At 43.7% G+C, this 26805-nt stretch overlaps 1 protein-coding gene across 1 annotated transcript in view; it reads right to left on the bottom strand.

Annotated features, from left to right (window-relative positions):
• Positions 1-11816, bottom strand: part of ENPP2 (ectonucleotide pyrophosphatase/phosphodiesterase 2) — a 77068-nt gene extending 65252 nt beyond the window's left edge. The window contains exon 1 of the mRNA XM_027798549.2: positions 11595-11816. Within this exon, the coding sequence (XP_027654350.1) occupies positions 11595-11816 (222 nt within the window). The remainder of the gene's footprint in view (positions 1-11594) is intronic.
• Positions 11817-26805: the final 14989 nt, after the last annotated feature.

Genomic DNA, 26805 nt, shown 5'->3' with positions numbered 1-26805 from the left:
GTAGGAGAGGACGCAGATGTTTGCATGGATGCTTTAAAGGAGTAGGCAGGATATAGAGAAAAAGAAGCTGTTAGCATAGACAAGGGTCAGACTGTCCCTTCCTTGGGCTGTGGGACATGTTGTGAGAGTTGCAGCAGCTTCTGCAAGTATCTCTTGTTCTTACACACATAAAAGCTGCATTTTGTCAAGGAGGCAATCTTCCTGGCAGAGGGCACAGGACTGACTGCTGAGGAGCTGCACCACCGTGCCCATGGCTACTTGATGAGACTGTGAAGACCCACAAACCAGGCTGTGCTTATGGAAGTACACCCTTCTCACCACAGTGCCTCGAAACACCACCTGACAGCGGCTTGAGGAACAGTCACCAATTATCTGTCTGCTCATCACAACCCTGAAGGAAAAGGTATGCAAACCATAGTGCCTCATGCACCGGAAGAGTGTGCTAAGGATGACTTTCTTGGCCAGAAAGATCCATAAAGGGGTGCCAGACCCCCAGGGATGATCACGGAAAAATTAAAGCCTTCAAAATTGCAGTTTCCTGCAACCCAACCCCTGAGGCACCAAGTCCCTTAGGCATCTATAAGCCCATCAGCATTTCTGAGCACCCTACATAATGCCTGAAGGGTTCACAGGCCTAGGAGGTGAGCATCCAGATCCAGCCCAAACCTCACTGAGTATGACCAGCAAAGCACGTCAACAGCAAAGCACATTACATCCCTCCTTGCCTCAACCTCCCAGGACGACTAACAAATTGCATCCGCACAAAACACAAGTACATTGGGTGCATGCCTGTCAGAAACTGAGCCTACATGCTCTGCCTACCCAGAGAGAGAAGAGGAACCACCAGACAAGGGAGGACCTGAGTCCCAGTCTCTGCTTTACTCATGTAAAACACTTGCATGCTCACTGGGCTGAGGACTGAAATCCACGAGTAACCTGGTGAAAAAAATGAGGAGGTAATGCAGGAGAGAAAATTCTCCCACACCCTATATCAGATACAACAGCTCCGTGGCTAAATGAGGGCTGTGGATTTGGCAATAGCACTGCAGCTCATGAAGCTGGCTTGGATGCCTGTGGAGGGGCCTTAGCTCAAGCACACGTGCAAGGACCATTTCTGCCTGCAACACAAGCAGAGCAAGGCTTATAAGTGAGATCACGTCTTTTATCAGAACAGCTAGGTTAGCTGGAAAAAGGGGAGAAGTTTTCAGTAACCTGAAGAAAGCTTTGCGTGCCTGAATGCCTGCCTCTTTTCTCACAGGAGTACGAGAGCTAATAGACCATCTGCTCCAATACAGGGCATTACACCTCTCCCTGTGAACCACATGTGTGACAGCAACAGCATTAACACTAGCCCAAATATGTATACCTTTATCATCTTCAAAGAAATTGACATCTTCCCAGTTAGGTTTCTGGACAATATTACTATTATGAAGCAGCACAAATACTTCACTAAAATGCACTGAGTCCAGAATATTTCTTAAGATAATAATATATAAAAATTCTAGCATGCTGCAGAATAAAAACTGTTCTGTGATGAAAAATCACTTCTCCGTGGAAGGTATGAATGAGCGAAACACAGAGCAAAAGAGCCCATATGTGTTTTCAATGAAGCGAGGCTAAGTATGTCTTCATCTTTGCTTTCTGCTGCTTGAGATGGTGACAGGTGTCACAGGTGCCCACTAACAGCTGTACATCCATCTTTTTAAAAGAGCTGTAGGCTTCACTGGTGTGAAAATAATGCATCTACCCCCTAACAGTAGTCTAGAGGTCTCAAAGGCCTCTGCACAGTACCTTCCATGTGCCACACATAATCACTGTTAATTTATTTGAATTTTACAAGTGGTACAACCTATTCTGTCTCACAAAAAGCTTAACCCTTTAGAACCCATTAGTTAAAGCTAAAAGAGGAAACGACAAAGAAAGATGGGAAAACTACTTAAAGGTGCAATAAAGCAGATTTTCTAGACTTCAGATCATATTCTTTGTTCCTCTGTGTAACTTGTGTGTACATCCTTTACCATGTTTGAACCTTTCTCAATCGAATATTAGCTTCTAATTTCCTGTGTATAAAACTTCTTGTGGGGACTTCTACAATTATCCTGCAGCATACCTCTCATACTTAATCACATTTGCCCTTAGCCCAAAATCTATTTTGGCATGCTTTTCAAGCTCAAGGCTTGGATATGATTAAAAAATTTCCAAGTGCTAATCTCTTCCCTACAAGTAGAATGTGGATATAATTAATTCTGTTTTGTTTACTTCAAGTTTGTTTTCTTTGCCAAATAAGAGTTTCTGTTTGTTTGTTTGAAATGCCTTTTTAAAAAAAACAACAACACAAAAAAACAACAAAAACAACAACAAAAAAACCAAACACATTTTTGGCACTTGGATCAAGAAAGAAGTATTTTAATTAGTATTTTTCTTCTTGTTAATCTAAAAAACCCCACTGATATTTTCTAAACAGCAAAACCCTATTTGATGTCAGTTTAAAGAGATATATCACTAGGAATACTGTTCTCAACTTGCCTGCAGCTGAGGCTTTGGACATCCATGCTCTGCAGCAACAATACTTCTGGGGAAAAAGCAAAGTGGGGTCAGGCTGGAAACAGGATTCTCCTACGACGAACAGGGCCATGCCTTCATGTGGGCATATTTTCCTCCTGCTTCTATGCATAAGGAGGCATGTCAAGACAAGAACTGGCTGCTGTTATGGTGACTGCACCTAGGAAAGCTTTTTTTGGCATGGTAAATGAATGCATGAACATAGAACAGGCTGTGGTAGTGTCGCAGTTAAGACAAACAAAAAGAGCCGAAGGCCTTCTGGGGCTTGAACCTACTTCACATGAACACAAGTTCGATTCAAGTACAGAGCTTTTTTATTTGCATAAGGACTGCAAGACTGCACCACTAAATGCAATCAGTCCAGGATAAAGAGAAGGAAATCCTCTATTAAAAAAAATCCTGAAGAAATCAGGACAGCTAATGAAGAAACATCCTCTGAAAAAGAGGAATAACAATTATTAAAAGCTGCCTAAGCTGCCTGATCTGATTCGCTGGGTGGCCCCGTGAACACTTAAGTGGAGGAGGATACAACAGGAAATGTACAGGCTTTTGCTCAAAGAAAAATGCATAAAATGAAGACACAGCTAATACTGTCACAAACTTAGCCCCATCTGCAACTCCTTTTTGGGTTACTAATTTGTCTCATAGTTGAAAGATACATCTTTATAGCTTACACAAGCTGTAAGTGGGGTGGGTTATGTGATTAACTTGGAAATAACTGGATTTTCCTTCAGAACAGAAATAAAACCAGACAGCAGAGTCCAGATACCAAGCGTCTACCAGCAGCCCTGGCAGACTGGCTCATCCTCGCCATCACTTCCATCCTTCTCACCCCAACCAACCATTCCTAGGGCCACAACGTGAGTCAAAACAGGTTGAAAAATTCCCTTCCTTTGACAGGTTTTGAAGTTGGATGAGTTCCCTGCTCTGGTCCTCAGCCCAGGAAGCAATGCATCTGTGAGATACAGTGAGCTGCAAACTGCTACTGCTTCTGAACCCCAAGCCAGCTACCATAAATAAGCAGCATCCTGTGGCCAGGGGGGCAGAGGGCAGAGCACAGACAAGCTCTTCTCTTCCCCCACCACTCACTGCTCCTTCCAGGGGAGCAGTTTCACTGCAGCATACACCCAGCTCTCTGCATTTCTTAACCTGCATCTGCTGCTGCCTGTTTTAATGACAAAGCACAAAAGCGTAAAACAAGTGCATATTACTTTTTAGGTCATTTTGGACCAGTGGGCCACTTTCCAAGCATCACAAATTTTCCTAAGTTGAACCATGTCACCACCATTTCAGTCGAATGCCAGCTTTTTTTTCTGATTACAGCCAAGTGCAAAGATGACAAATATAAGTAACAAAGGGAAAAACATCCTGTTGGAACAGTACTCCCTGTTTTCTACGGGTGAGAAAAGTATAAGCAACATTTCAGCAACAAAACAATGTGATCCATTGCTGGATTATTTTTTTTTAAAAAACGCTATCATAACTGAATAGATTTCAAGCTCTGCAGGAATGCAATATTAAGAAAAAAATTAAGGAAAAGTGCTAGAAGTCAAAAATACACAACTCTGTGCTAGCATGGGTTTTCGTAAGGATTATCAGGGCTATTATTGATGTAAATACTTTTTTCACTTTTTCAGCATAAATCTTTGGAAAGGAATAAGAATTTTTTTTTTTAATGGATTAAACAAGTAGACTGTAGGGAAGCTCTGGCCACTTAAATATGAATAGATTTCTTCATTATTTTAAAGCAAATAATCTTACTGAGTTAAGTTTTAACTCATCTTTTTTTTTCATCTAGCAATACAATATTTTCAGGAGGAATCACTTCCTCTGTTTAATGGTTGCTGACTGCTGTAAAACAAAAGCAGCTCTGCTTCATTCAGCCTTCACAGAAAGCTCCCCATCCCAGTGAATCTTTTCTTCACAGCAGACAAGACTAAAGTCAGCTTGAAATTACATTTGTTGAAGTTTCTCAGAGGAGAGACAGATGTTCCTGGGCATCCACAGAAAGCTTGCAAAACAGCTGGGACTATTTAACTGAGCGTCCTTTCACTGCCCATCGCTACCCCTTCTCCAGCTACCCCTTCCCAAGACGCTGCAACCAAACACCTTTGAAAGCAATGTCTGATCCAACCCATGTTTTTTTAGGACTTGAGTAAACTACCACGCTGGTGAGGAGAGTAGAGACACCTCCTTTTCCAGCAATAGCTTTGCCAGCTGAAGGAAAGGCCTCTGGTACCTGCTGTCCCTGCTCAGGTGTGCAAACTCAATATTTTATCCTTCTGGGTGACGAGTTGCCCAGCCTGGCTGCTTCTCCCCCTGCTCTGCACCACACTGACCATGGTAGCTTCGCTGCTTGGGTGATCTTCCTCTAGCCTGGTGCTGAGGAACACCATGACTAAATCACCCTTTAAAAAAAACAAAACCAAACCCAACACACTTTGAGTAAAGACACCAGGATGGATGATGGAAACAGGCAAGGAGCAGCAATATCTTCAAGTGGCACCTGAAGCCAGCACAGGAGGAGCAGCACCCCTGCTCCTGGGGTGAACTGGGTTCACTTCGCACCAGGTCAGAGCAGGAGCACACACAAGCTTCCTCTGTGGTAGCTTAATCCATGACAGCTGTTTTGAAAATGAGTATCGGAGTATAAACTCATGTTCATATCCCTCCTTATAGGCAGCCTAAGCCTGCTGAAGCATCTGCTTGATTCTGCAGATAATACAGCATGGGTTTGGAAGGTGTTGAAATAAAAAAATGACACTAGGAAAGCTTCTGGTTCCGTAGCTTCCTACTCTGACACATTATATATAAAACAAGTAAGCCAACCCCAAAGCCCCATTGTATAAGGGCAGGTGGAAGTACAGCCAGACTGCAGGATGGAGGGCACAGGGCAAATGCGTGGGAGGCTTTTGGAGAGGTGACAGCTTCAGCCAATAAGCCAGGCCTGATGCTGCCAGCAGCAACTGCCAGGACAGCATGGTAAATGAAGGGCACCCAATATCTGATGACTGTCACAGTCATCTCCTACCATCTGTGGGGAATACTGGGCTGGCTGGGCAAAGCAATGGAAGGGCAAAAGAAGACATCTTAGTGTTGGGTGTGAAAAGAGACAATATATATCTGGAGAACAGAGCTCTGGAGATTCCTTAGAGATTCAAAAGGGAATCTTGTTCCCTCTGTTGAGAGGCTCTGTGGGAGGAAATCTTCCTTGTGATCTCTGCTCTATTGTTAATGCTCTGTTTCGGTAATACTTTATCGCACATTTCCAATATATGTCAAGGGACATAAAAAAAATAGAGCCTATTTAGGTGCATTGAATTTATGTGGTCAAGCACAAATGACCTGAGCAATGAATCTGTTTGGACTTGGCAGCCAGCCGAGATTGGGACCCTTCAGGCTGTTTCCTTTAAGAGAGGACTTAGGCTGTGGCATCAAGTGATTCTTTGGTACAATCCTGTCGTTTACAAAGAATGTACAAAAAAATGCTGTTTCCCTGAGCCGGGAAAGGAATCCTATTGTTTTGGATATCCAAGAGGCACTTAAGGGCTTCTTACATTTACCCTGATTGAAGGGCCATCAGCTCAAATGGAATTTCATCCAATTTTATAACAGCAATCCCTTCCCTCTGTCCCAGCCTGAGGGGTGACCTTGCCTGGAGTTTGCCTGTTGTCCTCACTGCCACCTTAGCTGTGCTGCCTCAGCTTGGAAAGAAAGGAAAGCAAGCATTTACAGGTGAGAGCAACTTAAATTATTTACAAAGTATTGTTTCATCAGTAGGGTTTTTTTCCTCATCCCCTTGTAGTGGCCATATTTTCATCCACGGGATGTTTTTTATCTTCTCAGCCAAAATTCCTTTTGGGGGTGCAAAGAGAGCCTTTGAGGAATGCCCAGGATGACTGAGGAAGCTGTAACTCACCTGGGCTGAGCCACATGCTTCCAATGTCACCTGTTACAGGTACCAGACTGCAACCACAAACTCATATTCTTCTTTTTACAAAGACGGCTGAACCATACCGTATTTTCTCTTTATACAGCCTATGAAGTCGTTGAAGTATTGCACCCAAGATCCTTCACTGATCCTAACACAGATGAGGGCTGGGCCACCTTCGCAGCATCCCACTGACATGCGAGATGGATGCTGACACACCAGCCCCCTGCCTGGTGCAGCCAGAGGGACAGCAGTTTGTTACAGCCCCTGCAGTTGCAATCAAGAGTTTCTCCATCCCAGCATTGGTAGCCCCCGACACTGAATTTGGTGCAGGGCTGATTCCCCAGACCCCCTGCTGCTGCCACAACACGTGTCCCTCACCACCATGCTGTCCCAGGTCCAGTAACCCTCACCAACCCTTTGCCTATTTCCCTATTCTCCTGCCACAGCCAGAAAAGGTTTTCAAGACATCACATTCATCAACAGCACCAGGGACATACAGCTAATATGATTAAAAAGGTTCTTCTGCAAGGGGAATTATACAACAGGTGAACAAAAATTCTGCAGATAGTACCTTCTTCCATGAAATTCACTTTGTTGTCTTTGCCCTTTTTATTGCTATTTGTCAGGAACTCTTGTGCATCCTGCAGCATCAAAATCTCATCCTGCCTCAAGGACTCCCACTTAAATGGGGCAGTCTGGAGCAGTTCTGCAGAGCTGAGCTGCTGGAGTCAAGTCATTGAAAACACAGGGCCTGGGATAGGGTGTCCCTAGGCTGTATTCCTCCTCTCTGCTTTGTTATGCTGTTTGCAAAGTGCTGAGGGAAGTGTTCAAATCCTGACCCAGGTTTGCACAGGGCTCTCCGTAAAACCTGGAGTGATTCCCTGTGGAGTCCGTGCAAAGTCCTGCCCATACTGATCAACACTTTTGCTGACCAACTATTTGCTACAGCACAGACAGAACAATAAAATCATCCTTTCTTCAGGTCCACACATTTCCCACTTGCAAGTTATCCATGTCTAGGAAAAGAATGACCTGGTGGGTTGGTTTGTGTGTAAACACAAGTGTATGGACCTGTCTGGGAACATCTCCTCATGGGTTAGCCCTGGCTAATGCACATGTAGCTGGCAGCCCAGGAAGCACCCTCATCCCTACAGCTGCCTGCGGCTGGGCACGTGCTGGTATTAAGCCAGAAACTTGAAATTTGGTATTAGATCAAAAAGCCCATACGAACAAAGTGGTACTACCCAGGACAGTTCATATATCCCAAGTTCTTTGAGCACCACAGGGATGAGGGGAAGGACCTCAGCCGGACATGCCATTTAATAACATGCAGGAAGAAATGAAAGAGCTGTGAGGAGAATAAAACGGGAAATGGCAGTAATGGGGGTGGCGGGTAGCTGCCGTGGGAGCGAGGGTTTCAGGAGAAGAATGACAGGAATAACTCTGGCCCTGTTCCACAAATGATGGAATTACACCATGACATGGGAGGGAAAAATAAGGTTACGGTCAAGGATGAGTTACTAAGAACTTCTGGGGGAAAAAAAGAGAGAGAAAGCCAGTGAAGAAGCCAGTAATAGCAAAGTCAGAGGTGACTTCCAAAACTAAAAGGCTTTCAGGTTAAAAACCTTTAAATAGCCAAAACTTACGTGAAAACAGAAGATCAGAGGGTGAGAGTCCAGAAACATGTACAATTGTGCATTATTTTTGTAGCTATGAGGTCAAGGTTTAAGGCTTCTGTACGGGGTGGCGGTGGGGCTGTGGGGGTCTCTGTGAGGAGAGGCCAGGGCTGCCCCACGCTGGTCCCAGCCGGTCCCAGCCGGCTCCAGCGGGCCCGCCGTGGCACCTCTGGTAAAATGTATTGAAGAAAGGGTGAAAAAACACAGTGCACGTAGTGAAGAGTGAAGGGAAAAGTGTGAGGAACAGCTTTGCAGACACTATGGTCATGAAGAAGGAGGGGAAGGGGGTCCTCCAGGCCCTGGAGTGGAGATCCCCTGTCAGCCCATGGAAAACACCTCAGCGGAGCGTGTTTATCCTGAAGGACTGCGGCTCATGGAGGGGGCCCAGGGTGGGGCAGCGGGACATGTGAGGAGGAAGGAGCAGCCGAGAGGGGGTTATGGATGGATCACCACCCCCCATGCTGCCTGGGGTGGTGGGGAGGAGGTGGAGGAATCTGGAGCTGAGCCTGGGGAAAGGGGAAAGAAAGGTGCTGTTCTAATTCTGTCTTTGCTTCTCACTGTCCAAAGTCTATTGTAATTGGCAATAAATTGAGCCCATTTTCCCCAGGGCAGGTCTGTTTTGCCCATGGTGCTAATTGCTAAGTGACCTCCCTGTCTTTATCTCAATCCATGAGCTTTTTCATCCTGTTTTCTCTCCTGGTCCTGTTGAGGAGGGGGAATGAGAAGGCAGCTGGGTGGGCATCTGGCAGTCAACCAAGGTCAACCCACCACAGCTTCCTACTAAAAAATCTCTACAAGATATTATGAAATTAGATAAACAAATGAGAAAGCTTATAGATTAAACTTCTGAGGTATTTCCCAATAAAAAGAGTGAAAGGAGGGCGTGAAGTTTCCCACAGAAATGAGAGAGTGGATGGACAGGAATTGTATTTGAAGAGGAGGCATCTGAGGACACAATTTATCTCCCAGTCATAGATGTAAGGAAGGTCCATCAGCAACAGGCAAAAAGCTCTGTCTGGCTCAGGGCAAGAAGGCAGAAGCTGAGCATACCTGCTACTACTTTGTATTTTTATTCTCTTTTCATCCAATTTTTTCATGTACAGTACTAGTAACTGGGACTTATAAGCAATTTTTCACTTCAACACTTCAAAGTATGAAGCTGGCTAGGACAAATGACCATTTACAGTGAAACTTTCTGATGGAATTTAAACAGTTCACAACAGTGAAATAGTTCTCCAATGCCAACAGAACCTGTATGTATTTATTTCTATATTTACATTTTTTTGTGTACCAAAGTGACAGTGACCCTGTTTTCCTTTACTCTAAATGCATGGAGCAGACACAGTTTCACGCATCTTGAGACAAAGAAAGCTTGTGAGATCATTTGGTCTGACACCCTGCAAACATAGTCGTCATCTCACCCAGTGATGAGCCCAAGGGAGGGTGCATCTCAGCTGGGCTGGTGCTAGTGGCATGGGGAGAGAGGCACAGGGAGGTCCAAAAGCCCCTGTCCCACAAGGTGTGGCAGAGGTCAAGGATGCTGGAGCTTTGCAAGCACATGAAAACCAGTTTGTGTTACACCTGTGTCAGCAGTAACAGGTTTTGCTTTATTTCCATAAGTGACCCATTAATTTGGTAAAGAGCCATAAAAAAGCACTTACAACAATGCACTGGAATTTGGACAAGGTGCTGCTGGCCCCAGTGCTGCCAGGAGCAGTCTCATGCCGCCACCTTTCATTCGTCTCTCAGAAATACTCATTACCTCCACTTCCAGTTCAGCTAATGTCAAAGGATTACATTTGGCATCCTTCTGGAAAGGTGGCTATGTGAGCGCTGTTATTAACAGCTACACCTTTCAAGAATGATGCTAAAATATCTTTAGGTAGCTGGCATTCAAACTCAGCTGGCATTCTTAACGAATAATTGGACACCTCCCTGCTACAATGACTTCAAACTCATAGTTTAACCATCATATTACATCCTCTGAAAGAAGGCAAGATTTTGTAGAATAAATATTGCTACACAAATGGAGCACTGCTTTTGTTTCCTTAACATCCTATACAGGTCAGCCTCCTAGGATGAAACATTTCTACAGCCTTGGACTTCATGAGAAGCTCTTTCTGAACCTAAAAATGACCATAGCTGTCCCTGAACAGTTCAGCAGGTCACCTGTGGGCGACCAGTGTTGGAGGCAGAGTTAGCCTCTTCTTTCTTTTAGGTACAGGCAGCCCCCTGCTACCTCTCCCACCCCACCAGGCACAGCCAGTGCTCTCTGTGAGCCCCCAGCCCACCTCCCCACCACGCATCCAGTGTGGAGGGCTGGAGCGCTCATGGAAGCTGCAGGCAGAGCCTTGACACTGCTCCAGTAATGCAGTCTTTCAAACCTGCTTTGCAACAGAAGTGTCCCATTTCCCCATTTTTGTTGAATCTGACAAGTCAGCACCCGGCTTCGACATGCAGTGCTCAGCATTTCCATCACAGATGTTGTGGCAATAAGGAGCAGCCTGCACAGCACTGATGCATGCTGACAGGAAGCTTACATAGATCAGTAGTAATTAGAAGCAAATCACAATTAAAATCTAAACAAATCAGAAGCAAAGGAGACTCAAAAGAGGGACCCAATGATTAATACTTCAAAATCAGAGCAATCAAAGCCATTATGAGTCCAACCATATGGATGGGAACTACAAGGCATGCACTGTTTTATTAACTCCTTATCAACTTGCCTCTCTAATCAGCACTTTACATTTGTGGCATAGGGAGTTATGAAAAAAATTACAGATCCTTGAGGTGTTACTGCCCTGATCAAAGAAATCCATACATTGCCTCTGAAGAAAAAGGCTTAAATAGACGTACGTGCCTGTAATAGGAACCTTATTTAGACAGATTGCTTTTAAGCCCAGGACTTTACCAGTGAAGCTCCAGGCCCTAGAAATTTTAATGTAAATCAAAAGCCAAGTAATGTGGGAGTTTTAAATTCATAATTATGCACTTGCATAATATTAATATTGTAGGAGATAAATACAAACAAAATGATATTTTCCTTGTGTCTGTGCTGGATGCCAATTCTAACATTGCTAGAAGGTAACAATATATATGAAAGGCAGTTTACATTAAAAAGGTTGAGAAGATGTCGTCAGAAAGCAAAACATGGTCTTTAAAATACTAAAACATTTTCTTCTCCATGCATTAAATAATACTTTCTACTCTACTTATGAATCAGAGCACTTCCAACATCGTTCCTGAATGCACATTGAAAGGATTTCCAATTTGCCAAATGGCTATCCAAGTTGCACTTGGCAAAAACACATTCATGCTACTTCATAGCCTGACTTTGCTTGTAATTGTATTTATTTAAGACTACTTTAACAAGCCAGAAAAACACACGGTGTAGAAGGGGAGGGAAGATGCGCCTACCGTACCAGTGGGTCTTTTTTCTCCATGACTGAAGCTTGACGTGGAAACTTCGCTTTGCCCCGGCCCTGGCAGTGGCTCCCAGCAGATGCTCCTGCCCGAGGAGGTCGTGGGCTGCCTTGGCCCCGGGCCGGCTCCCAGGGGGCTGCCTGGCTGCCCTGGGCCTGGGCTCCTGATGCAGCGTGGCTGAAGTCAGGGTGCCAGCTGCCCCGGCGGGACAATGGCTCCATTGGGAGATAACTGGGGGACAAAGGCACTGCTTTCAGGAATGATTTTATATGCACACATGTGACCTTTGCCTGAAATGACTCTATGGAAAGCGTCCCTGTCCTGAAGCCCTGCTTTCAAATGCAGCGATCTGTAGTTCTTGCTTAATCTTTTTTTTTTTTTTTCTCTCTTTGCTTTTTTATTTGTTTGCAACAGATGCCTCAGGAGAGGTCATGTGCAGATAACAAGGTGGTGCCAAGCTCTTTCTGACCATTTAATAGAGCTATTCAGTAATGGATAGGATTACTTTCTTCACTTTTCAAAGTCCTTCACCAGAATCTGCTAACTGGAGTGCTTTTCTCTGCTTTTAGGAGTTTAACTACAAAACCAGAGCACCCTAACTTCCAAGCCTGTGTCCTGAGCCAGTCTACAAGCTGCTTCCAAGCTCAGGTCACCTTTGCTAGAGTGTATATATTTTTTTAATTTATGCACCCAGATAAGAACAACAAAGCCTTTGGATTTTTAATGGATTGGAGCGAATTATTTTTTTATTGTTATTATTTTAACTGTGATTTTAAGTATTTTGAAGGCTTCCTACTTGACTGGATGTAAAATAGAAGCTGTCAATACATAAGACATGTGAAATCCAAATATCACTATAGCTAGACTGGAGGTGGGGGGGTGAAAATGGAGTTTATCACCCTTAAGGTATACGGCAGTGAATGCTGCAGCTGTGGCTGGTGAAAGGAAGGTCCCTCAGAGCGATTCTTTGTTAGGTTATAGGGAAGGCTATTAGCAGTGTGCCTCTAAGGTTAGCCAAATTTTCCTGTATAAGGTCTTGCTCTAACAAACTACATTTACACTGACATTTTTGTGCTAGAAAGAGTCAGGCTTTTTAATCTACTTTTAATTTAAGGCAAAATACAATATGCTGAACATTTTGGGGATTAAAACAAAGGATGTATACTTTCCTATACTAATGATAAAATTATCCATCCTTTTCATAAACAGATCTCGGGCTTACATACCCTAAAGCAACAGATTGGATTTTGGGGATCAGGGGAAAATGGCCTGTAATCTTTCATCATCTCTTTACAGTGAGTAAGTTCATCCATCCCTACCAAATTTCAGCCAAATTTGGTCAAGTTATATATCTTTAAGAGATCTTTGTGTATCCTCAGCACTGTGTGCAACTTGCTTATACTTAATGGCTGAGCTCCCTGAAGATCATCATATCCAGGTGTCTTCAAGCCCCTTAAAGACCATGGGTCACACTGCAGGTTTATTTCAAGGGAAAGGAGTTTTAAAAGGTGCTCACAATCACAACGGGATCCAGGTCACGTCCATCCATCCGTCACTGCCACCATACACACCCCAGCTCTGCCCCCGCCAGCACAGCTGCATGCAGAGCCCACATCTCTCATATAAAAAAGTGTGTGCTTGTGCATGCTGGGGAAGGGGATTCTTTGTCCTGAAATAAATCCTGCCCCATCCCCCAGACAAAATCAAGCCCCACTGTGAAATCTCGCCATGGACTCCCCACAAATGCTCCCTGCAGCACTGAAAGGGAGGATAAAATCAAAGCTTTGAGGAGCTGCTGAATAGGTAATGGGTCCTGTATTGTAAATGGAACAGGACTGCTGTTGGAAAGACAGCAGAGAGTATGTGATAATGGACAGAGATGACAGAAGCAGACAGATTTCAAGTGTTTGATTCAGAAACCTTAAAACACAATGTTCTTAATTTTGCATGTCAGGTCAAAAATTTTAGATACATATCCGGTTAGCGTTATGTAGGTACTAAATGCAAGCAATTTTTAAAATAAATATTCTGCAATATCTAGAAGCAAAATATCTGAGCATCTTGACACAAAGGAGCATAGAAAGTACTGAAGAAGAAGAAAAAAATTAAACTTACAGAAGTTCTCCTCACTTCATAGCAGGCTGTGCCAGCATTGTGCTCCCTAACACGTTTGAATGCCTCTCACTTCCCTCAGAAGCTAATGTGCAGCCTGCCATGCCATTGACAGTTTTTTATCCCTTGACCTCCATCTGACTCTAATGTAATATCTAAATTTTTTTTTATTTCAGCTTATCACTTCTAATTATTTATTACCCCAGGAAAATACATCCGTTCTACAGCAGAGGGGCTTAAAGTCATTGTTACAAGTATTCTGCTGAATAAAGACATGTTTACATAGCAAACAACGATTTCTCCACATTTACAGAGTTTATATACTACCTGTGTTTGGAGAAAAGCACAAGCTTTCTCACTTAATCTTGTTTCAGCACAGTTAGTGGGGACTAGCATGATTTAATATTTCCCAATATATTCACTGCAATCTAAAAATATTTTGGCAGATCTTTACCCCTGTTTAACACCACAGCATTCTTGGTCATATGGCTATTGACTTCTTTGAGTCATACTCAGTTAAAATAAATCTTAGTCAACTCTCTCCCGTTCTGTATAAACAAACTCAGGCTGTTTAGCAAAACAGGCGCCGCTGTCTCTAGATGCCGTGGAGAGCGGTGGGTATTGCTTTAGATAATGCTTTGTCAGAATTAACGCACACCAACTAGCACAGTTCAAGCAGGGGCAGTGGCCCCAGGCAGGGCATGGTCAGAGGGGCACACAGTGCAGCAAGTAGAAGCCAGTGCCCATCCTTAAGGGCCCAAAGGCACAGGAAGGGCTTCAGGAATGGGTTTCTACCCATAAACACATCCTGTTTATATGTCTTAATCTAAAGTGGTAGCCAAGACCCCTGAGAGGGGAGTCTATGCAGTGCTGCCTCCACTCTTTTACAGACAGCGGCCATCGCTGCATTTTATCAAACATCCTCTTCCTATGGCATATCCCTAGTGAGCTATAAGCAGAGCTGCTGGACCTGCTTTCTGGACTCGGCTTTAGGCAGCAGCAAGGCACAAGCTGTTCAGATCAGGACAGGGCTGGACATGCACAGGAAAACAGCTGCTGCACTTAGGAAATTTCCAGGTGTGGCAGGCAGCTACTTCCCATTTGAAGGAGCAGTTCAGCTGGACAGAGAGTGGATTGCAAGTCTTGGATGAGGAACTAAAAATCCAGTAAAGTCCTATTTTGATTATGCAAAACATCCAGCCTAATGAAAACCAAAACAAGTTTCCAGGTACAGTAGGTTCAGGAATGAACACTGAGAATAATATTTACTGAGGGGCATAATTTCATGCTTTCATATGTAGCCTAGGCCATGCCGTATGGGAAGGTTAATGAAAACAATAATCAAAAAGAAATTATTTTTCAATATTCAGAATGTAAGGAGATGATAGTGAGTGAAACTGAACCTTGCAGCCACATAGGAGAAAAGATTATGCAGGCTCAGCTTTAAAGCAGCTGTTCTCCTCATTAGAATCAGAAATCTGAGCATCTCTTGATCTTGTGCAATCAGAGGGAGCAGCTATATACTTAAATCGGGCCACACATTGAGCACCTATATATGGATTTCCGGAGCCAACATTAAGATCCTATTTTTAAAAGCTGTGTTTACAGATGCCCCAGCCTGCTAGAAATAAAGACCTTTTGAACATTACTCTTTTTAATCCCTGCATTTTCTGCATTCATTTTTAAACAGTATTGTTGCAAATAAATTCACCAGAAAATTATACTGGCAGTTAAGTATGCCATGGGTAGTACAGCACTAAAATCAACCATAAAAAACAGCGCTTCCAAAAAAAAAAAAAAAAAAGAAAATTGCACTGTAGATAGCCATGAATAAAAGATTGTGACTTACAAGAAATATACAACCCCTCCTCCTGTTAATCTGTTCCATATTTGATGGCTGAGTGTGAATTACAGTTGAAAAATATCCTGAGGGATTACTTAATATACCACCTAATCCAACCATCCACCCCCTGCAAAGTACAACCTCATGCGGTTTTGCTTCATTAGGAGTTTCTCTGCAGCTCCGATGTCCCGTCTCAGTTTCACCTCCTGCAAACAGGTCTGAACATGAAGAAATGTCTTCTGTGGCCAGAACTGTGCAGAAATATGTAATTCTGTACAAGGATAATTGCACGAGCTGAGCTAATGGAAAAAACAAACTGTGCCCAGCTACCTTCTAGGCATGGCTGGAGTTACCCCTTCTGCAATCTGAATGGATGATGTGGTCTTGTATCTCCAGCTTTGCTTTGGCATATTTTCCTTTTCTTAACCCTTAGTTTACCATAGGACAGCTGCATAACAGCTTTGCTCAAACTCCAAATTTACCACTTCTGTCCAACAACATCTTATATGCCATGAAACGCTATTTATTTCCACTAGAGTTTGCCCACTAGTGGGGATGTTACGGTAACCTGTATCCTCGGTTTATGCAAAAAAGTAACTTTTCTTTGAAAAGTCATCAGACCCGGAGTTTCTAAAGATCCACTCTCCAAAGATTAATCTTCCCCTTCCGAGCTCTGTTAAACACAGTGTGCCAGGCTACAAGTAGCTATAAAATAGCACAGCTTTACAAACCTGCACCAGCAGGATCTGCCTTCTTGGGGGTATCTGCCATGGGGAGCTTGAGATGGAAGAGAAATGGCCATAAACTGTAGTTGTGGGTAAACATGCACGCACACACGAAGCATGGATAGCTGAAGAATCATAAAGATCATAAACTGAATGTTCAGTTCTCCCTGACCAGCATGAAAAGACTGTGCATGGGCTGAAGGTTTCCTCTGAGAGAGCATGACCTTGCTGAGATAGCTTAAAGTTTTATCACTTGGGCCATCACATGGAGTGCTCCAGATCCTGGATAAGGCCAGAAAAGGGCCACAGGGGAGAGGCAGAGCATTACCAGCATCAAACAAGATCTTGCTCCTTGGCTTGAGGGCTGACACCACGGCTCCTTTCTCTACTTTCCATATCACTAAACCATTGCTTTCTATACCTCCTGTCCTTCTCTTCTCCTACTGATTTTCTTGCCCACAGCCAATCCCTATGCCCTATCCCAAACAACTTCTCTGTAATCTAACACAGATACAGCTCCGTATCATCTTGAAGTTCCTAGTCTTGTACAATATATACAAATTATGTGAAATTCCACATTCTGAACAAGATGCACAAATTTCTTAAATGAAACAGTAACTTACAAAGTGTAACTATGGACCCAGTTAATAAAATCCTTCAAGAAACTTGACATATATATGTCCCAAAAGGGAACACCCCAAATTTTGAAGCTGCTCTTATCTGCTATGGAAAATCCAGTGTGGAAATCTAACTGTAAAGGCTTGAAAAGAGATATTCCAGTAGGAACACTAGGAATAAGAGATATGTAGATAAAGTAAAAAATAAAAAAATAATGAACCAATACGATCATTACACACTTCTCATGAATCATACTCTTTTCACCAAAAAGCAATGCACCAGATGATAACACTGATCCACAGGTGACAGTAGCCAACAAACACAGCCACAAATACAGCCAACGTGCCCTAGGTAACTGAGAAGTCAGGAAACTCCAGAGAAGGCTTACAGAGGAAGGAGTGACAACTTCCATTGGGTCCTACTGCAGGACAAGGCTTGGACACACACGGATTTGCAGTCATACAATAAGACCAGCCTTTGAAGCACGGTGAGGAATTTCAACTACCCACCAGTGGCTGTGCCGGCAAGAAGCTGTTGGTCCAACAGCCGTGGCATGACTTGGGTTGTTCATTTCATGCAGTGTTTGTAGTTCAAGACCAGCAGGCTGGCCACCATTACTGTAGTGCCTGGATTTTTGTCTTCCTGAAAAGAAAGTTATAATCTGGAGAGAACATAAAACAATCTTCTGGGGTTGTGGGAATTGGTCAATTTTTTAGGAAGAAACATATAATAATAATTTCTTATTTCTTATTGCCCACAACTGGGGTATAAAAGCTACTTCAAGTGAATGAACAACTCATCCTTACATTTCAAGTGAAGCCCATAGAAAATCCATTGTGAAAGGAAGCTACAAACCCAACTGCAACACAGATTAGGGCCTTTGGAGTGCCAGACTGAGTAGGTGTTGACAATGGTGACAGCCAATCCTGCATCAAAATGCGCTCAGTTCTGGAGCAAAAACTGAAAGCAAACTGGCCTGTTGGGTTTTGGATGCTGCAGAGAGGAACCGCTGTGCACTAAAGGGTTTTGGGCTACACAAATGAGCTCTGACTTGAACTTTATGTGTAACTGTTTGAGACTTCTAAACTACTCCCGTTTGTTTGCAAAGCTTGGTTTATATTCCTGCTTACAATTTATCTTCTCCTTTTGATTCCTCACAACATCTGTGTCCTTTTTCCAGACCCCCCTGCATGGTTTTATTCGCTAAAGCTTTCAGGGTTTTGTTTTTGTTCTAATGTTTTTGCCTTCTAAGTTGTTTTTATTACGATGCACACCACACTGAGTGCTCTGGCAGCCTGCGAGGGATGTTTTCTAAGAAGAATAAATTATGTGCATTAATAAAACAAAGCACAGAACTTTTGAGCATTTGGTTTCAACGTGGAAGGATTCTCTTTCATATGAGAATCATGTTGAGGATTTATTTCTAGGGGAACTTTTTCTGTTATTAAGATCTAACAAAGCAGTATTTTACTGAAGGCTTTTTGCTTTTTCCTTGCCCACTCTGTCATGGTTATTGCAAAGCTCTTTTGCTGTTTCTCATTTCACTGCAAGGTACCTATGCGCATATGAAAGGTACACTGTGCAGGGTTTGCTTTCAAGTTTTCAGTTAAGTGGGGGGAGGGAGGTTTTGGGGGTTTTGTTTGAGCTTCTTTTGTGGAAAGGGATTAAGGTAAGGACATGGAAACCAGGGGCAAAGTAGTTCTTTAAAATAAATCCAGATCTCCCCTCTGTAAACACATGCCAACCAAATATACAAATTATGGCAAATTGGTTGGCTGTGTTCACAACTGGGTTAGTTCTAAAATACAAGAACACTATAAGCATGAGTTACAACATCTCTTTGGACCTCCTTGAAAAGTCTTCCTTTCAGTAGGCTCAGTCCTGGAACACAAGCAATTTAGCTCTCATGAGTAGTCCCATTGACTAAAAGCAGCACCTGGATTTACAGGGTCACCTAAACCAACAGAAGAGTTTTGAATGCAACATTTTCCCATAAGTCACCTCCCATTATACCCTTTTGCCACCTGGACTCCATCTCCTTAAATCTGCTTTATTGGTCCCATATGCCTTTATTCAGTGAAGTGCTCAAGCTTTGATGGAATGGAAGGGACGTAAGCGAGCACCAGCTTTCCTGAACCAGTGCTGCAGCCGCACTCCCGATTAATGCCTCCTTTCATATGGCTGTGTCCCCACACTACATGCAGGGAACAGCCTCCCACTTGTAGCTCCCAAACACCCTGGCTTTCTCTTCCAAACCTGCTTGCAAAAGCCACTGTGTCCCGGCTGCCTCCAGCTCGCAGCTTTGTGCCGTTGTCCTTTGCGTGCTGGGGGTACCTTTTGCTAAGTACCACGGAGTGTTTGACACCACCAAATGCTTAAACTCCCACAGGGTTCGGTTCCCAAAAGCAGGGTCTCACCTGCAGCCCAGCAGGTCTGGAAGCTGACAGCCCCAAACCAGCACTGCTGCCCCCTCCTTGCACTGCCTCGGGCTCCCACTTGGCCCTCAGGGGATTTAATGCAGGTCCCCAAAAGGCACAAAACAGTTTATCCCCCCTTGATTTTGGTTGGGTTTGGTTTCTGGCCATTGAGCAAGCTGACTCAGCCCATCAAGGTGAACCTCTGGCTCTGATACACAGGGATCCCCGGAACTAGAGTGGGAGGAGGGCAGGACCACCATGTTCAGCAGTACTAGATTATCTAATTGTAGGATTGTACCCTAATTAGGAAAGAGACAGCAGCAGCTCCATGTATCCTTCCCTCACTGCATCTCCATGCACCTTCTACTTTTTGTCTGCATTTTACAATACATAAATATGAGAAAATATTGTAGTGTAGATGTCCCCCCCCAAAATGGCAATTTTTGCACCTGGACAGATTTTTAGCAGCATCTAAACATATTTCGAAGCTGGTCTATGTCAGCTATACACCTACTTCTAAGTTAAAGATGCAAACAGTTTGATTACATCATACTCCAGATCAGAAAGTGGGGGAACTGTACACTTTGCAATGTTTGACTAGAACTCCAGTGAAAACATCTGAAGGCTTTTATGAGTGTTTGTATTTCTCATTGACAGGAATCAAAGTAAAAGCATCTTGATTCGTTTTTTTTCTATCACTTTCCAGCAATGGTACAGAAACAGGTATCCATTAATTCCTTTGGACACTGATGGGGTTGGACTGGCAGCAACAAGGAGCTCTGAGCCTTTTCCTTGTAACTGCTATCACAAAAAACTCCCGTGTGTTTCCTTCCTCGCCACATGCCTCACAAAAAGATTTATGGCTGTGTTTTAACCACATGTCAATGGGCCATTCAAGACTTATAGGAGCAAATTTGGACTTATCTGCAACAGAATTTTCCCACTGATAGGCCATAATTTATAATAAGTGCTTGCATATTTAATTAGCCATCTGATGAGATGAAATACTACAGAACGGCAGCCTAAATGAAGGAGGCAAGTCAATGGCATCATATCCCTTCCTAGGAGGGTGAAGAGTAAGCGGGACCTGAGGAACAAGATCAGATTTCTTAGCTGCACCATGCTGCTCACAAGCAGCAGCAAATAAATGTATAGGAATACCAAGAAACGGACGTTTATTTGCATGTCGTGAGGTTTTGCTTTAGTTCTTGTAGCATCTCTTCCCATCAATGCTACTTCTGTTGCTTCATTTTCAACCGTACTCCCAAACTTCCCAGCAGAGGCAAGGACCTATACAGTGAATTTAAGCTGGTGATCACATTGACTTGTTTAGCCACCCTTTACTAAACAAAAGGTTTGAAAGCCATTTCTCCAGGGTTTTTTTTTCCCCCCCTTTCCCCAGCTCATGTGCACGGGACAGGGGTCTGTGGGGCTGGAACAGAGAGAGGCAATGGGCTTGCGATGGGATGCCAAGGAAGAGGCCTGGGGTGCAGGTGAGAGCTGAACACCCATATTTTCTTTCCATGTTGTCTCTTGTCTCTTGGCACCGTGTTTCTTGACAGCTCTCAGCCACTTTCATGACATTCACACCAGAGAACAGGACAGCACAGCAAGGAGTCCCTGTAGAAGGTCTAAGCAATACATTTCCCTGTTACCAGAGATGCACTTTTTTCTCAGGTCTTCTCCCAGCTTGTTACTTGTCAGCCAATGAAACCTCAAATCCAGCTAAGGTGGTGGCAACTACTCCCTCTCATTTTTTGGCACATGCCCAGAGCACAATCTTCCTCCATGTTTCAGATATCAAACCTTTCATTAGGGCTTTGAGCATTTCCACTTTAAGTTGTTGTAACCTTTTCTGCAACATACCTGTGTAGCCAAAAGAGCATGTACAACTCAAGACACCACAGCAATTTGCCAAGTTGTGTTCACCTGAGTTTCTTGCTTCCATTTGAAGTTTGCTGTTACGGAGCACAATATTAACCTAAAGCATATGTCAGACCTTTTTAATTAAGAGCTGGCTGGCGAGCTGAGTCAGAAAACTCCAAAAAGCTCTCCATCAGAGCCTAATTTCAGGTTAGATTTCTTTGGTTCATCTCTAAGGTTCAGTAACTCTATCCCTCCAGGTCCACTATTCTTAGTACCAGTGTTGATATTCTTATTGCCCCTTTTGGCTCAAAAGGTGAAAACATGTTCGGGCTCAGCCTGCTATGCCTCTTGTCATCTCACCCATAAATGCTTCACTTCAGAGAGAGAAACATTTAATAGAACAAGCCTAAGGAAGCCTGACTCAAATTAACAAGTGACAGCACCTGTCCTTCTTCCACTTTCTCTTCTTGCCCCACTGACAGTCATTTCCATATAATGTTTAGCATATAAACACCCTGGTACAAACCCCACATTTTACCTTCCACAAAGTGCTCATAGCACCGTTAGAAAATATATAATTACTACTGAAGTAGAATTCTGCTGTTTGAACTATCAGTCCTCACACACCTTCCGGGGGACCAATATGAACTTCAAAGATAAAATTAAGCCCAAAATATACTTTAAAAGACAACTTTTCAAGACATTTTCCTGCATTTTGAAGGATTTACAGAGCACAATCCCATCTTGTTTCCTTCTCAAGTTATCTGTAAGACACTCCGGAATTCTGAAAGCACAACAAAAAGCCAGTCTAGGTATAAACACAACACATGCATAGCAGAAATAAAACAAATAATCCATTTTAAAAACTAATTATTGAAGCATGGAATCTCCAGCAGAGTTTCACCCCCTATTAATGCAGCTCATTCTTTGCCAACAGGTAAAATCAGCAGGGTCGATGCGGAACAGTGCAAACAAAGAACAGCAGCAATAATATAACTTGCAAAGGGTTCTAAGGTGTTGTCTCTCTCTTGCAAAGCAACAGTCTTCTCTCTTTGATTCCTTATGCTTTCGCCATTCATCTAAGGTTGGAAGTAAGACGAAATTGTTGTATCAGAGGCTGGGGAGTACACCAGGCTTGCAAGAGCAGGCTGTGAAAGGCCCCCTCTGTCCATTGCAGGGTTTTACAGGACTGCAGACAGCAGATCTGAGAGAGCCTTTCAGGCCTGTCTTTATCAGTCAAATCTCCTCTCAGGCTCTGGAGGAGCCCCCTGGAGAGGCTTCAGCCCCCCTGGTTGTGCTGGTGCAAGGGGGCTCAGTGGTGTGCACCCCCAGCCAGCCGGACCTCCAGGCTGCCAAACTTTCCCTTCCTGCAGCCAGTTGGCTTTCAAGCAGCACTGGCCTCCCTCTGCTTGCAGGACTTCTCTTTCTTATACCAGTTTCAATGTATGGAAAAATAAGATACCTGTCAGGAGAAGAAATTAAGCCCCTTTCAGTTTTATTACATTCCTTCCATTTTATAGGTAGGCTGTTTCTTTCTCGTTTGCTTTGCAAAAGACATTATAATAATAATTGGCCAGTGGAAAGAGTTTGCTTTTGATTCCTTTGGATGAATTTTCTTGGAGTGACTGTGTCTGAAGTAGAAGAGATTAGTACTGTATTTACTAACACGCCACAGGCTCAGTAAGAGAAGGGGGGAGTTATCCCTCAAAAAAGGCTGTTTGTTATAAAACCCACCACAAGTAATCAATATACCCCAAAAGAGCAAAGGCAGCGATCGAGCGAACCCTTAATGTGAACCAGACTGAATAACATGAAACAATCATCTTGATGGGTGAAGTAGTGATTTGGCAAATGTTCTGACGCTCCTTGCCATGGGATTTCCGGACAGTCATGGTGAAAGTAAGTAAACATGCCTCATCAGAAATAACATTAGCAACAGGCACAGCAGTAACCACAGCTGGGCTGTTCATTGAGAAAAGGGATTCCTTCCTTTACCTGATACTAAATCTTACCCTCCACATGGTGCCACAAAGCAACTTGGATACGAACTTTATATCAAAAATTTACTTCCATCAAAATACTTTTGAGCTGGAAGTGCAACAGTGCGATAGCTAAGTTCACATTTCATTACAAAACAGAGTGGTTCCTTGAACAATTCCATATCCATTATGAATGTTTGAGGAAACAACCCGGGAGCCGGCACTTTCTGGCTCCCAATCTCATGCTCTGTCCATTACACAAAGAAATTTTGTGTTTCAGTGACAGGATTACCCAGACTGTTCTGGGGAGTTTTAAGCTAAATCAGTTTCCACACCTGCAAAACAAGAATAAGAAGGTTAAAACATGTAAAGGGATTTGAACATTCACAGTGAAAATGCTAATTGCTATTCTCCATGTAGCAACTGAATCTTGATTTTTTTTTGTTTATATTTCATTGAAGGAACTCCTCCCATCCCTGGGGAGTGTGAACTGTGCAGAATGGAGAGAAGCAGAAAAGAGATGCCTAATTTTGTCAAGAGAGGGATTCAGTCCCTCCAGGAAAAGGAATTTAATACATAAAGTCACTTTATAAATCTCCAGCTCCGTAGCTACAAATCCAGGGTTCCTTCAGTGTCTTCAAACTCAGACGATCTCCTAATGCCCAGCCCTTCTCTCCGATTAGCTGCAAAGAGATGTGAGCTTTTTTGGTGACACCAAACTTGGGTGGACTTTGAAACAATCCCCTAGACTGGAAATCAACAGCAACAATTGTATACAAAGGTTTGGATTTTTGGATTAAACAACATGGCCCATGGGGAACATTCCTGCATTAAAGTCAGCGTTTGATTCCAAAATTTGACATCTCCAAGATGCTAGAGAGCTTTCCAGAAAACAAGACCATCACTCAAAGTGTGACAGGGGCTTCTAACTGTTACAACATCATCTCCAACCAGCATTAACACTAAGCTTTAAATACTGAACACTGGGGTTTGATGCAGCTCCAGGAAAGTGCTTTGCTAAGCTTCAGAGAGGATGTGCTAAATTTGGAAAGTTGTCCAAAGAGAAAAGCAATTATTTTCAGCAGAAGTCCATCTAATGTTTTGCAATGACCTTAAAGCAGGCAGATATAACAAGGGATGGCAAGTAGCCACTGATGTGAATTAAATTTCATCCCAGCTCCAAGGTCACTTGTCAAATACAAATAGTGATCAAATAGTGAGGAGACACATGGTGTTCCACATGCACCACAAGGCTGACGGGAGCTTGCAGTATGGCTGAGGGACAGCCTCCTGCCTTCTGCAGCAGGAGCTCCCATTTGGTTGTATGTTTCTCTGCTACCGAGGACCTGATCAAGACAGTGAGTAATTCTGTGTTGCAGAAGACACCAATATAGACCAACGTTTCTCCTGCACTTTTTAGTATATTCGTATCTCTGCAATAACCAGCATGCTCTTAGAGGCATCAGCACGGTCACCTAAAAGCAAAATACATCACCCAAAATGTACTCCAAGCCACTCAAACTAAGGTAGATTCCCACTCTCACTGGAGTATGTCCTCTGGAAAGACACCGATTCATGGCTTTGCTGCTTTGACTCCAGTCTGTCCTGTTTATGCAGAAGCTTTGTGCATGGGACCTGGTGCTGTAGACCCCTGTTTCAAACTACATCGTCCACAGCAACAAGCAGATGGTCTTACAGCACCCTTGCTCCATCTGCTTCCCAACATCAATACCATGCTGCAAACCAAGTCAGGGAGCAGTTCCAGATCAGAAATTTGGAGCCAGCTTGCTCTCAGTCAGATCCATTTTGAGATGCTGAATGCTGCTGACCAGAGGCACAGCACCACACCCTTGCTGTTTGTATGCTGCATAGCTGAGCACTGGAGCTGCAGGACCGGCTGAATCTTCCTGGTGCTGCCAGTGATGCCAACAGCAACACAGGGCAGCCCAGCATAGTCATTGCATTCAAATTCCTGACTTCTTTAGACATGGAGCACCATTCACAGCTGTTTTCTGGATGAGATGATCAGGAGATGTCCTTAGAGTGGCGTCCAAGCAGTTTCCAAAATATTGGGACAACACTCTTTTGAGGTAAAGGCAGCATTACCGCCATTTTCAGATAAGACACAGAGACATTAACAAACTATTTCCACTACTTATAAAAGCCTGCCTTAAGATTTCAAGAAACCCAGTTTATAGAATTCATAGCATTATACACCACTACTACTACAGTTTGTAACTGGCACTACCAGAGACTTGCCGTAGTGGATCATGCATCAAAAGCAGCACAGCCAGCAGGTCAAGGCAGGTGATTCCCCCTCTACTCTGCTCTTGTGAGACCCCACCTGCAGTACTGCATTCAGGTCTGGGGCCCCCAACATAAGAAAGACACGGACCTGTTGGAGCGGGTCCAGAGGAGGGACACAAAGATGATCAGAGGGCTGGAGCACCTCTCCTGTGACAGGCTGGGAGAGTCGGGGCTGTTCAGCCTGGAGAAGAGAAGGCTCTGGGGAGATTTCATAGCAGCCTGCCAGTACATAAAGGAGGGTTACAAGAAGGCTGGAGAGGGACTTTTTGCAAGGGCACATAGTGACAGGACAAGGGGGAATGGCTCTAAGATGAAAGAGGGTAGATGTAGATTAGAAACAGGGAAGAAATTCTTCACTATGAGGGTAGCGAGGCATTGGCACAGGTTGCCCAGAGAAGCTGTGGATGCCCCATCCCTGGAAGCATCCAAGGCCAGGCTGGATGGGGCTTTGAGCAACCTGGTCTAGTGGAAGGTGTCCCTGCCCCTGGCGGGGAGTTGGAACTAGATCTTTAGGGTCCCCTCCAACCCAAACTGTTCTATGATTCTATGGATGTGTGTAGCACAGAGCTCTGTTATCTCCAGAGGAAGCCATCAGGACTCAGCAGTTCCCCTAATCAGAGCTGTGCATTTCAAACTGAGTGCTGAACAGAGAAGTTAGAAATTAACTTTTCTGAAAATTAAAGCTGAAGTGATCTGGCAGCATCCCATAATAATTCCGTTTATGGATACACAGAAACAGGATTCAGCTCTGCAGAACAAGATCGAGCTGGGCTGAGCATGACCTGATTTCTCCTGCAACCTCATTCCCTACTCGAGACACTGCTTTGAGTTCATGTCATCCTACTTTGATGCTAAGGGGCTGAGTAAAGTTGCCCTGATGGTCTTATGTCCACTTGAATTGCAGCCTTAATCATATTCTCTAAGAGAGTAGTCTGTGTTTTGTTTGGTGGAGTTTTTTAAAGAGTGAATTCAAAGAAGAACAATTTCTACTGTGTTTATGATGTGACACATGCTGACTCTTTCATGGTTCAACAGCAGCACTGGAGCACATTTGGCTCGCACAAGTTAAGACTGGCAACTAACAGCTGTTGTAGATTGCCACCCTTTTGGTAACTGATACCTACAGAGGAATAAAGCATGTGTTTTAAGCAAATGGCTATGAAACCTTCTGCCCAGGAGCACTGAGACTGCTGAACCTCTGGTTACAACCCACCTTCTTGGAGTGGATGGTGGCTCTAAATGATTTTGTCTAATCATCTTTGCCCATTGTCCCTCAACGCCTTGTTGCTCTTCCCTCTCAGATCTTCCTTTGACTTTATTTTATGTCACAAGTCACTTGTTCC

The sequence above is a fragment of the Falco cherrug genome, chromosome 3 (assembly GCF_023634085.1).
Source record: "Falco cherrug isolate bFalChe1 chromosome 3, bFalChe1.pri, whole genome shotgun sequence".
NCBI lineage: Eukaryota > Metazoa > Chordata > Aves > Falconiformes > Falconidae > Falco > Falco cherrug.
Note: the sequence above shows the minus strand (reverse complement) of the source record. Positions and strands in the feature narration are given on the sequence as shown.